Source organism: Vitis riparia, chromosome 13 (assembly GCF_004353265.1).
Source record: "Vitis riparia cultivar Riparia Gloire de Montpellier isolate 1030 chromosome 13, EGFV_Vit.rip_1.0, whole genome shotgun sequence".
Lineage (NCBI taxonomy): Eukaryota > Viridiplantae > Streptophyta > Magnoliopsida > Vitales > Vitaceae > Vitis > Vitis riparia.
Window position 1 is genome coordinate 26,794,641 of NC_048443.1, and position 13,241 is coordinate 26,807,881.

Here is a 13,241-nt window from a genome sequence, read left to right on the forward strand (position 1 = left end):
CAACATAAAAATGAAAGGTGGGGTGGGGTTATAGTTTGTGAAGATGCCTATAATGCCTTCATATTTTTTTATTGGCCAGAAGCGGCCATATTCATCTTCAACTCTGGCTTTGCCATCAACGCCATCCATGATTTTCATCACCCAAGACTTGACCATGATTGGTACTTCATGATTCCTTTCTTGTTGTATAAGCTTGTTGTTCCTAAGTCAACTACATGAAATTTCAATATAGCTTCCATTCTCTACTTTATTTCAACACCTTGTGTGCTGTGTCATATATTTGTCTATGGCCATGGAATGTGTCCCAACATTTTCTTTGACTTGAATCCATGGGGAAGAAACTTAGGAAGAAGAAGAAGAAGAACAAGAACAAGAGCAGAAAGAAGAAGCAGAATCAAAATGAAAACAAAAGTTGTTTCAATTCAGAAAACCCAAATCTAACAAGGTGAGAAACCATTGAGTTGTTCTGTTTCTTGGAATATTTTTTCAGTACTGGGTATTGGATTGTTGTAAATATTTCAATGTTTTTAGAAACAGAAATTCAGTTGTGGAAGAGGAGGACGTGATCAGCAGATTACCGGATGAGATACTTCTACGTATAATTTCATTGCTTCCTACTAGATCTGCTGCTCAGACCAGTTTGCTTTCAACCAGATGGAGAAACTTGTGGAGCAAAGCTTTGGTACTCCATGGAAGAATAGAGGAAATTGTACAAGTCATCACTGCATTTCTTGATGCTTTTGAGGAGCTTGATCTGCTTGGGCAGTGTCGTTGGCTTCAATTTCAATTTGGGCAAAGTGGTATCCTCCTAGCTAGAATTCAAGATAACAAGGAGCTCCATCTAGATTTCCATGAAAATCAGGAAACTCCCAAGAATTTTGATTGGCATTTGAAGCTTCACTGTATTGAAAAATCCAACTTTTCTCTTTCGTCCATAAAAGTCCTCTGTTTAACATCTGTGGGCAGCCTCACCAAGGAAACAGTTTCCAGTCTCATTTCAAGATTCAGCCATCTTGAAAGCTTGGAAATTGTGGAATGCAAAGGGTTACAATCTCTGCGTATTGATGCCGGGTCAAAGCTTCAGAGCTTGACTGTTTTGGACTGTCCCCAGCTGAATGATGTCTATGTTTTTTCGTATAAGCTCCAAACAATTCAGTTCCGGGGATGGCTTCCCTGGTTTTGGATTAAGTATGCTCCTTACTTGGAAGATGCCATGCTTGATTTCAGAGAAGGCCCTGCACACCATCCCTTCAGCTGTGAGAATCTTCTGTCTCTTCTATTGGCGGTTGCTAATGTTAAGATTCTTACTCTTTGTGGGTGGCTTTTTAAGGTATGATTTTAGGCTATTTCTCCATTTCCCAATACAGGTTTTGATGGGTGTTGATGGGTTTTGCTCATTGTCTTGCAGGTACCTATTCCAAGGTGGTTACCTTCTGCAGGAGTCATTTTGGGGCGTGGAGATTTTCTGTTGAATAATTTGAAGGAGTTATGGTGGATTGATAACTCTATGGAAAAGCACAAGATTGAGGCCTTGGCTTCCTTCATGAAACTTTGTCCATACTTGGAGAAGCTGTTCATAACTGTAGGTTTCTTATGCAGATTCCTCATTCTTGCTTATCCTTTTATGTGATCAATGAGTGTATGTTTGGATATAATTTCTTGTAATATTGACTTCTCGATGAACTGTATGAAATTTTCCTTCAAAACATGGGAAAACAGGGGCCATTAGATCACTTCACCATGAACTCACTCCCAAATCATAGTATTTTCCCTACTAATAAGCAACCTTTTTTTTCTTGTTCATTTGCAGATTGATCCAACTAGCTACTGCAATCCAAGCAGGGGGCACTGCAGATTCTGGATGGAGTATTCAAGTCGAGTAGCCAGCAATACTAGATTGGTTAATCTCAGAATGGTTAAAATGGAGGGGTTCACAAATCCAGAAGATGAAAGATTGTTGGCAGAGTATCTGCTTGAGAAGGTAGTTTCCACAGAGCCAATAATTATCACAGCACCAAAAGAGAATGGATGTAGCAAGAACTGTACACAGAAGCTGGTAAAGATCCCACATAGTAAGGCAAAGCATCAACAAAGGACTCAACCAAGTTTAACAGAAGGAGATTGTATCTGAAATGTAAAGGAGCCACAACATTGGAAAAGCAAGTCCCACTATGGAGCGGTAGCAGAAAATGATTAATTATACATGTATACATGCATTCTCTCATTGAATTTTGGAAAAAACAATGATAACCTACTTCTATGTATTGAAATTAGTTCATCCATAGTCACAAATGCATTGCGACTTGCTCTTTGCAGAGGCAATTATCATGCTTGCACTTCATGTTTGAGGTTGTTCAAACCCTTTACCAATCCTATTCAGAGAAGACAATTAAACTTATAAGTTCATAGGTTGTTGAGATATTAGGATTGCTTTCCTTATATCATTATTTCCTTATATCATTTAGTGTTGAGATATTATGAATATTGAGATATTAGGAATATTGAGATACTAGGAATATTAAGATATTAGGAATATTGAGATATTAGGAAAGTTGAGATACTAGGATATTAGTTGTTATTTCCTTATATCATTATTTCCTTGTATCATTCTTTCCCATTCTTAGAATTAATGAAAAAACTACAATTTATCAATTTGAAGATAGGTTTCCTCCACTTTATATGTGAATCTGCTCAATGCTCAATACAGGTAAAACCAGCAGTTCAGAACTAAATAAGTTTGCTTGAGCATTGTGGTTGGAGACATAACCAGAATCTGGTTTTTATTGACAATGTCAAACAAATTTTCTTGCACCTTCCTTTCAAATTGAACGAACAAGGTGAAAGCTCCATTCAGTTTTATAATTTGCGCTTTTCATGATTCCTCTAATTCGTAGTTCATCACCCCACTGAAAGAGTTGAGCTCCACATGGGAAAGAAGAGGAAAAAACAACCCAAGAAGTAGAATCCAGACCATGACAGGAGAAACATGTTTGATTGAGGCTGAAAAGTACCAACCTCCTCTCTTCTTTTTGTTTCTCATTGATAGAAGCTAGTCATTCTGAATTTCATCAAGGATGATCTACTTATGGAACAGGGATGTGATTGGTGAAAATACAAATGATTTGATTGGCACTTCACACAATGAAATGAGTGAGATGCTGTCGCAGCATGTAGTTGTAATTATAATATAACAAGGGAAAGTAGCCCTCCAAAATGTCAAACATCAAACCTCAGTGATGTTCCTTTTTATTTCCAACAAAACAGAAACAGCCAATGCAATGCGAACTTTTCCTTCGTTTCCAAGCTTCCATATCTTTTACTATGTCCTTTGGAGATGAAACAGGGAGAAGCCGTTTAGTTTCTCAGCAGATTAGCAGAAGTTCCATCCATAGAAGCCGTTTAGTTTCATCCGTAGTCCCTGAAAGAGGTGAATCCAACATAGGGAAGAAGAACCAGAATAAAGTGAAGAAACAACAACAGCAGCATGGCGGATGAGACAATTTCGATCCCCAAAGTTGCAAATTCGAAAGGGTAATAAATCTACTCTGCTATTTTTGTTTCTCGTTGAGGAATTCTGATAATTCTGAATCCCTCTTCTGGAACAGGGATGCAATGGAAGAAAAAACTTCGGATGATTTAATTAGTGCCTTACCTGATGATATACTGGGCCACATCATTTCCTCACTCTCTTTCGGATGTGCAGTGAGAACCAGTTTCCTCTCAACCAGATGGAGAGGCCTTTGGAAAAAAGCACTCCAAACCACACAGAAAGATGGATCTGTGGAAGAAATTTGTGGGGAAATTTGTTACCTCCTTGATGATGCACATCAACCTGGTCTATTAACAAGGAGGTGTGAATTCGAATCTGAACTGGATCTGCTAAAGAACTGTAGGAGGCTTCGATTTAACTTTATAGCCAGTGTAGTTTCCTCATAGCCACCATTGTGCCTAATGGGGGACTTCATCTGGATTTCCACACAGAAAGGGATGAATCTCCAAGTGAGATTGGTTGGCATTTGAAGACTTACAACCGGTGGTCTACTTCTGTTTTCACACATCCTTCATTAACATCAGTCTCTCCTTCTAACATGATCAGGACTCTCCATTTAATATCTGTGACTAGTCTTACTAGTGGGGCAGTTTCCTCTATAGTTTCAAAATTCCAGTTTCTTGAAAGCTTGATAATCCAAGAGTGCCATGGATTAGATTCTTTACAGATTAATGCTTGTGATCGCTTTTCGCACTTGATGATTTTTTATTGTCCCCATCTGAAGTCTCTTCATATTAAGGCTTCTAAAATTGTTAAATTTCGATTCCGTGGGCTCCTTCCGATGATTAGTTGTGAATCTTCTAGCTATGCATTTCTTTACGCCTGAAAGATGCCATGCTTGTCTTTAAAGGAGGCCGAGTCTATGATTGCTTTAAGTACATGGGTTTGAACTCACTTGTATCAGCCATAAGAGGTGTTCAAATTCTTACTCTAAGTAGATGGACTTTTGAGGTATATTTTTTTGTACTTCCTCATCTCTTATGGTTTCTCAGCTTGTATGCTTCTGGTATTGACTGGTTTGGTCTTCTATGCAGCATATGCAAATCAAGTTGGTTGATTATTTGAAACGGGCAGAGAAGAGACTATTTCTGCTTGCTAGATCTTGTTCCTTCCAATTCATTAATTTAGAAGAGTTATGGTGGATTGTTAATTCCATGGATAAATATGACATTATTGTTCTGCTCTCCTTCCTCAAAATGTGTCCTTCCCTGAAAAAACTTTTCCTAAGTGTGAGTTCTTTTAGACTAGACTTTCTACATCTAACTTTCTTGTTGTGCACCCTAAATTCTGCTTCTCATCACAATGCTTTATAACTATCCTGCCTATACAATTTGTAGATTGATCCTACAAGCTACTGCAGGCTGAGCGCAAGAGAAAGAGAATGCTTAAGTGAAGTTCCTCAGCATACAAGATTAAATCACCTTAAGTTCATTAAATTGGAAGGAGTGATGAAGGAGGAGGATATGATTTCATTGGCAGAGCATTTACTTGAGGTAGCGACTATGGAGCCATTAGTCTTAGCAAAATCACATGACAGCCATTTATCCAAATTGGTGAAAGTCCCTATGCCAAGGCTACCGATTAAGGGCAACCAAAAAAAATGCAGTGCTCAATGCAGGAAAAGAAATATTGTTACAAGTTTGTGAAAGTGAAAGAAGGATACAGTGGTGAGCTATGTTCTAGACATGATCACATGGATTTGTAATGCCAGTTTCTTTACTTTGCTGAATCATTATGTGGATTTTTATCTTGGTTGAATGTAATCTTTTTGAGATACACATATTCCTTCACTTTCCCCTGTTCTCTCAGCAACCAATCACAAGGAGAAATAATTAGTAGAAAACAAGTAAATAAACAAATCTTTGGTAGATGTTTTCCGTTCTCAAGTATCAAAGACAAAATAAAGACTTGGTTTTCATCGACCGTCAAATGATATTTCTTGCTCTCTTTTCTTAGCCATATTAAATTAACTATGTGAAAGCTCCTTTGCCGTCTCAAAATTTGTTTTTTCCCCTTTTTCATTAGCCTCCGATTCATGAACAGCATATGTGCTAAATAGTTGAAATCACAGCCATGGAAGACATGAAGTTTCATAGCTCAATCCAACATGGGGAAGAAGCAACATCAGAAGATATTTGACTCAGACACCGAAAATGCTAAGTAATAAATCTACTGTATTCTTTTTATTTTGTCGTGATAAATTCCGGTGATTCTGAATTTCTCTAAGGATATCTGTGTATGGAAAAGGGATGTGATTGAAGAAAACACCAATGATTTAATTAGCAGGTTACCTGACGAAGTACTCTGCTACATCATTTCATTACTCCCTTTAGAATCTGCAGTACAGACGAGTTTCCTTTCAACCAGATGGAGAGGCCTCTGGAACACTGCACTGAGACTGGTAGTGCAGTATGGAAGTGTAGAAGATATTGGTAGTGCAACAGTTGCCTTTCCTGATCATATTGATGAACCCCATCTATCAATATGGAGGTTCTATTTCACTCTAACCTCATAATGTTGAGGAATTCAAGGAGGCTTCAATTTCATTTTGGCCAGGGCAGTATCCTCCTAGCTACCATTGTTGCAAATGAGATACTTCATCTGGATTTCTCTAAGGGAATGGATGAATTTCCAGGGGAGTTCGGTTGGCATTTGGAGACCAATAATCATTCTCACTGGCCAGGCTTTTCTTCTCTTTCCAAACATTCATTTCCTCCTTACATCTTTTTCAAGACTCTCCATTTAATATCGGTGACCTGTCTTACCAGCGAAGCAGTTTCCTCCATGGTTTCAAAGTCTCTTTCTTGAAAGCTTGGCAATCAAAGAATGCCCTGGATTACAAACTTTGCTTATTCACACTGGTCATAACTTCCACCACTTGACAGTTTTCAACTGTCTCCAACTGATGTCTCTCCATATTAAGGCTCCTGACCTTCAGAAATTTCAGTACAGTGGGCTCCCAGGCTTAAATATGAATCTTCGTCCTGTCTGAAAGATGCCACCCTTGATTTTAGAGGAGGCCCATGAGTTAAAGTACATGGACTTGAAAGCTTCAGAAATTCTACCAGACATCACAAATGCTAGAATTCTTACACTATGTAGATGAACTTTTGAGGTATGTTCTATGGATTTTGAACTTCTATGCTGCTGCCTTGTTTCAAAAAAGTCCAAACCCACACTGGTTTTGACTGGTTTGGTTTTTTACAGCATATACAATTCAAGTTCTTGAATCACTTGCCAGAAGTGACAAGACTCCGCCCATCCAGAGCACATTGGCCTTTTCAACTCAGTGAATTAAGAGAATTATGGTGGATTGATAGCTCCATGGATAAACACAACATGATCCTCTGCTTTCCTTCCTGAAATTATGTCCTTCCTTGGAGAAACTCTTCGTAACTGTGAGTGCCTTTCAATAGAAAAAAAAAAAATCTGAAATCACAATTCACACTTGTCTTGGCTAATTTCATCAGTTTCCCTTCTCCTTTTTTATGATTTGTGTTTGGAAATAATGTCCTCCAAGAAAAAAAAAAAAAAAATCTTTTAGACTATAAAACTCATCTTCAGTAGTCACTGGTGATTATAGCAGAACTTCCTCATTAACCACCCTAATCGCTGATCCTGATCTTAATGCTGTGTGTCCTGCCAATGAAATGATCAGATTGATCCTAGAAGCTATGGCACACCAAGCAGGAGTGAATGCCCAAGTGAAGTAACTGGACTTAAAAGATTGCATGGTCTTAGATTTGTTAAATTGGAGGGAGCAATGAGTGAAGAGGACAAGGTTTCATTGATAGAGCATATGCTTGAGTTAGTGAGTGTGGAACCACTAATCGTAGCAAAATCACATGAGGGTTGAATATGCAAACTGGCAGAGGTCCCTAAGGATCAGAAAGGGCGACACTGTTATAAGTTCGTGGAAGTATAGAAGAAGAATGTAGTAGTGAGCTATGTTTTAAACAGGCTCATATGGATATGTGGAATCGAACTCCTTAGCAAAGAATTTTTGTTTCAAATGTTCTCAAATGGGCTTTATCTTTTCCCAACTTCATTCCCAATCCAGATTCCCACAAATGGTCTGTGTGAAATGAGTATATGCTGTTAGAGCATATAAATGTAATTATAGTGAGTCAACAATAGCTTTGAACAAGGGAAAGCTGCTTTCCAAACTGACAAACCGAAAACTTCGGCAATTTTCCTTTTTATTAGCAACAAAACAAAACTTGGAATCTTACAACAGAAACAACCAAACCAATATCAAACTTTCTTTCTTTATTCCCAAGTTTCCATATCTTTTAATATGTCACTTGGGGATGAAACAGACAAAATGTACCTGATCGGGCAAATGTCGTTTTTCCTTGGATGTCAAAATGCATCTTTGGAAATCTCAACACCCCTTTAAACTTGGACTTACAAAATAGAGAAAACCAAGCTGCAAATTTGCATGTTGAAATTACTCTACTTAGAAGAGCAAATGCATTAGCACCTGCTTCCAGCACCAAAGTCGCCTCTTTTGTACATGGAACTTTCTTGTGTGCATGTCCAGTAGATTATTGAACTGATAAGTACATAGGTTCTTACCAATGATGAAAATAAAACTAGCAAAAAGTATACAGTTCATACCAAAAGATTTCAATCCACCATTCACACTAGTGAGAATGGTTTAGCATCACCAACCAAACAAACTTTCCCTCAATTTTCAACACCTCTACAATGTTCCCTTTCATTACCAAGAACTAAATCTTGGAATCTTGTTACAGAACACCTTTATTTGTTTTCATGTTGCCATATCCTTTTGGGGATGAAACAGAAGATGTATCTCACTGGGCAAATCTCATTTCACACTGAGGTTTTCCTTGGAACCGTAGAAGATAATGGTAGTGCTACTGTTGCATTTCTTCACAAGTTTGACAAGGAAGATCAGTTAATGCATACTTCCAGGCTTCAATTTCATTTTTTCCATGGAAGTCTCTTCCTAGCTACCATTGCAGCTAGCAAGAAACTTCATCTGGATTTCTTTATGGGAAAGCATGGATTTCCAAGGCCATTTGTTTTCATACATCACCAGCCATAAACTGGAATGAGTTTATCTTTTACCTTCTTCATTACCAAACCAGATTCACACCAAGGTTTAGTATGAAATGAGTCAGATGTTGGAGCATATTGTTTTAATTATAATATCAGTAAGCAATAGGCTTGAACAAGAGAAAGCTGCCCTCCAAAATGTCAAACATCAAACCTCATTCATGTTCATTTTTCTATACTATATAATAAATTGCGTGATGCAATTTGTTGTGACTTTCTTTATTCTTATTTATTCAAATATTTACTAAAACTGTCGTTTCCTCAGAATGGTTAAAATGGAGGGGTTCACAAATCCAGAAGACGAGATTTTTGGCACAGCATCTGCTTGAGAAGGTAGTTTCCACAGAGCCAATAATTATCATAGCACCAAAAGAGAATTGATGGAGCAAGAACGGTACACAACAGCTGGTAAAGATCCCACATAGAGGGCAAAACATCAACAAAAGACTCAGCCAAGTTTTACAGAAAGAAATTGTATCTGAAATGTAAAGGAGCCACTAGCAGAAGGCAGCACCACAACATTGGAAAGACAAGTCCTACTATGAATTAGTAGCAGAAAATGATTAATTACGCATATATATACATGCATTATCTCATTGAATTTTGGAAAAAAACAACAATAACCTACTTCTATGTATTGAAATTAGTTCATCCATAGACAACAAATGCTTTACGATTTGCTCTTTACAGAGGTAATTACGATGCTTGCACTTCATGTTTGAGGTTGTTCAAACCCTTTACCAATCCTGTTTAGAGGAGACTATTGAACTTACAAGTTCATAGGTTTCCACCACTTTATATGTAAATCTGCTCAATGCTCAACACAGGTAAAACCAGCAGAAAACTCTAATTAAGTTTGCTTGAGCATTGAAGGAACAAAGTCCCCCTTTGATGTTGGCCAATAGAGATAATTAGTGCTTTTCATGAATCATCTAATTCATAGTTATCACCCCATTGAAAGAGTTGAGCTCCACATGGGAAGGCCCTGAAAGAAGAGGAAAAAACAACCCAAGAAGTAGAATCCAGACCATGACAGAGGAAACATGTTTGATTCTGATATTACAGAGGCTGAAAAGCACCAATCTCCTCTCTTCTTTTTGTTTCCCACTGATAGAAGCTAATCATTCTGAATTTCATCAAGGATGGTCTACTTATGGAACAGGGATGTGATTGGTGAAAATGCTGTTGCAGCATATAGTTGTAATTATAATATGACAAGGGAAAGTAGCCCACCAAAATGTCAAACATCAAACCTCATTGATGTTCCTTTTTATTACCAACAAAACAGAAACAGCCAATCCAATGTTGAACTTTTTCTTCGTTTCCAAGTTTCCACAGCTTTTGCTATGTCCTTTTGGGATGGATCAGGGACAATGAATCTCAATATTCGACACCCATGACCTAACCATGAGGGCTTGTTCTTCAATAATAACGTCGAATCATAAGTCTTGCTTCCCTAATTTCCATTAATATTTTAATATTAAGGGGAAACCTCATTGAAACTTCTGCATAAACCTGTTATCCATATATTAAAATACTTGAAGTTTCTCCATAGGAGTTTCTGTAGTTTCATCCATAGCTCCCTGAAAGAGGTGAACCCAACATGGGGAAGAAGCTTCGAAATAAAACGAAGAAACAACAAGAGAAGCATGATCCAGGGCATGACAGAAGACGAAACAATTTTGATCCCCAAACTTCAAATACAAAAAGGTAATAAATCTAATCTGCTATTTTTGTTTTACCATCCATGAATTCTGAATTTATCTTGAGGATGGATAATCTTTTTATGGAACAGGGATGCAATTGAAGAAAGAGCTGCAAATGATTTAATTAGCATGTTACCGGATGACCTGCTTCAACGCATCATTTCCTTACTCCCTTTGAGAGATGCAGTGAGAACCGGTTTCCTCTCAACTAGATGGAGAGGCCTTTGGAAAGCAGGACTTGAAACCCCAGAGAAAGATGGAACTGTGGATGAAATTAGCCGGGAAATTGGCTACTTAGTTGACTATGCTCATGAACTTGGTCTGTTAACTAGGGGTCAAGAATTCAGCTCTATCCTTGATCTGATAAAACATTCTAGGAGGCTTCGTTTTAATTTTGGGCATTCTAGTTTCCTCCTAGCTACCATTTTGTCTAATGGGACTCTTCATCTGGATTTCTACTCTAAGAAGTATAAATCTCCCATTGATTTTGATTTGCTTTTGAAGGCTGAACATTGGCCCAGGTGTTCCTGGGGGAACATATTTAATAATCCGTACTTTTCAACAGCTCCCCCTTCTAACTCTATCAGGGCTCTCCATTTAATAGCAGTGACTAATCTTACTAGTGAGGCAGTTTCTTCCATACTCTCAAAATTTCATTTTCTTGAAAGCTTGATAATCAAAGAGTGCCATGGATTACATTCTTTACGTGTTGATGACCGTTCTTTCTTTTCACACTTGACGATTTGGAACTGTCTCCAACTGAAGTCCCTTCATTTTACACCTATTGAAATTAACAAATTTCGGTTTCGTGGGCTCCTTCCGAGCTTTACTTATGGATCTTTTGGCCATCGATTTTTCCCAGACATGGAAGATGCCATGCTTGATTTTAGAGGAGGCCCAGGCTACGATTATTTTACCGACATGCATTGGGACTCACTTATATCAGCCCTTAAAAGTGTTCGAATTCTTACTCTATGCAGGTGGACTTTTGAGGTATGTTTTTTGTACTCCCGCTTATCTTCTGATCCCAATTCCTATGCTTCTGGTACTGACTGGTGTAGTCTTTTATATTCATCATATTCAATTTTTATTTTGTTTTGCCCGGTATTACTTGCTGCAGGCAGTGATCAGACAGCGGCCAAGACCAACCTGGCTAAGAGATCCAACCTTTGAGTTCCATAGATTAGAAGAGTTACAGTGGATCGACAATGCAGTGGACAAACACAGCGTTGATGCTCTCATCTCCTTCCTGAAAAAATGTCCTTCGTTGCAAAAACTATACATTAACGTGAGTTTCTTTCAAACATTACAGCCATTACAGCATTTGACGTTAGCACTGATCATTTCTCTAACCATTACAACATCTTGAATCCTTCCAATAAAATTTGCAGATTGACCCCACAAGTTACAGCAGCCCGAGAACAAGATACTCAATTCAAGATTTTGATTGCAAAAGATTACATTTTCTTGAAGTTGTTCAGTTGGGGGGCGTACTGAAAGCATGTGACATGATGTTGCTGGCTGATCGTTTACTTGATGTGGCCACTAAGACGACGAAGATCATAGCAAAATCAAATGAGAACCAGATATGGAAATTGGAGGAGGTATCTTTGCCTCAGCTGTGGCAATCATGTGGAGATCAGATGTTGGAATTATATAGGGATGGCAAAATAGAGTCTCCCTTATTGCTGGAAGGGATGAAACGCTACATGTTTGTGGAAGTAAATGAAGAGGAGAGTGGCAAGCTATGTTCCAAACATGCTCATGCTGACTTGTAAATGTATCTTTTGTCCCAAACTATTCTTGTGTTAGAACCCAATTTCAGTGCAACATTTTGGTTATATTTATAAAGAAATGAATACGTGAACTTATGATTGGGATGGGATATAAAGAAACAAAGTTCTTCCCATTGGGCCCCTCTAAATTTTGATAAAAAATGAAGGTCTAGTTTTTGTCAAATGTCAAACGATGTTTCTTGCTCCCATAATTTTGAGCCATGTTACCTTTGCAGTCTCAGAATTTGTTTTTCTTTTCCCTTTTTCACTACCCTCCAATACATGAGCAGCATATGTACTAAATGGTGGAAGTCACAACCATGGAAGACGTGCAGTTTCATCTCATTAGTAAAAGAGCTAAGACCAGCACGAGGAAGAACGGACACAAGAAGAAAAATCAACACAGAAGGAATATGTATGATTCTGATACTACAAAAGCTGAAAAGCAGATGCCATGCTTGACTTTAGAGGGGACCCAAGCTACTGTGTCTTTCAGTACATAGATCTGGATTCAGTATTATCATCCATAACACATGTTCGAATTCTTACACTCAGTGGATGGAGTCCTTTTGATGTATGTTTCAGTAGTTACACAAAACCTAAGTGCACCCTAGTTTTGATTGTTTCGGTTTTTTTAATCCACATGAAAATCTTGTTTCTGAATTACTTGCTGCAGGCAGCGATTGGACCGACGCTGTCCACAAGACCTTCAACCTTTCTATTCCATGAATTAAAAGAGTTATGGTGGATTGATAACTCCCTGGACAAATACGACATTGATGCTCAGCTTTCCTTCCTGAAATTATGTCCTTCCTTGGAGAGACTCTTCATAACTGTGACTGTCTTTCTAACACATTTTCCTTGGCTAACTTCCTCATTGACCACCTTGATCACTGATCCTGATCATAATGCTATGTGTCCTGCCAATGAAATTTTCAGATTGATCCTAGAAGCTATGGCACACCAAGCAGAAGTGAATGCCAAGTGAAGTAGCTGGATTTAAAAGATTGCATCATCTTAAAGTTGTTAAATTGGAGGGAGCAATGAATGAAGAGGACAAGATTCCATTGATAGAGCATATGCTTGAGCTAGTGAGTGTGGAACCATTAATCGTAGCAAAATCACATG

General features: G+C 38.1%; 3 protein-coding genes across 5 annotated transcripts; all 3 read left to right on the top strand.

Annotated features, from left to right (window-relative positions):
* The first annotated feature begins 74 nt into the window (after nucleotides 1-74).
* On the top strand, nucleotides 75-2,404 carry LOC117927764 (F-box protein At2g39490-like). 2 transcript variants are annotated; one of them, XM_034847429.1, is made up of 4 exons: nucleotides 75-445; nucleotides 532-1,330; nucleotides 1,409-1,582; nucleotides 1,811-2,404. In XM_034847429.1, the coding sequence occupies exons 1-4, from the start codon at nucleotides 330-332 to the stop codon at nucleotides 2,129-2,131; spliced, it is 1,410 nt and encodes a 469-aa protein (XP_034703320.1). In that variant the 5' UTR covers nucleotides 75-329; the 3' UTR covers nucleotides 2,132-2,404. The 2 variants fall into 2 exon arrangements, with proteins under 2 accessions (XP_034703320.1, XP_034703321.1); XM_034847430.1 differs by having other exon boundaries at nucleotides 76-445; nucleotides 538-1,330.
* Nucleotides 2,405-2,825: 421 nt separating this feature from the next.
* LOC117928884 (F-box protein At2g39490-like) lies at nucleotides 2,826-12,496 on the top strand. 2 transcript variants are annotated; one of them, XM_034848966.1, is made up of 4 exons: nucleotides 2,826-3,531; nucleotides 10,428-11,331; nucleotides 11,459-11,626; nucleotides 11,730-12,496. In XM_034848966.1, the coding sequence occupies exons 1-4, from the start codon at nucleotides 3,485-3,487 to the stop codon at nucleotides 12,114-12,116; spliced, it is 1,506 nt and encodes a 501-aa protein (XP_034704857.1). In that variant the 5' UTR covers nucleotides 2,826-3,484; the 3' UTR covers nucleotides 12,117-12,496. The 2 variants fall into 2 exon arrangements, with proteins under 2 accessions (XP_034704857.1, XP_034704856.1); XM_034848965.1 differs by lacking the exon at nucleotides 2,826-3,531 and adding an exon at nucleotides 10,152-10,342.
* LOC117928886 (F-box protein At2g39490-like) lies at nucleotides 3,936-5,325 on the top strand. Its single transcript, XM_034848969.1, has 3 exons — nucleotides 3,936-4,501; nucleotides 4,585-4,779; nucleotides 4,888-5,325. The coding sequence occupies exons 1-3, from the start codon at nucleotides 4,385-4,387 to the stop codon at nucleotides 5,194-5,196; spliced, it is 621 nt and encodes a 206-aa protein (XP_034704860.1). The 5' UTR covers nucleotides 3,936-4,384; the 3' UTR covers nucleotides 5,197-5,325.
* Nucleotides 12,497-13,241: the final 745 nt, after the last annotated feature.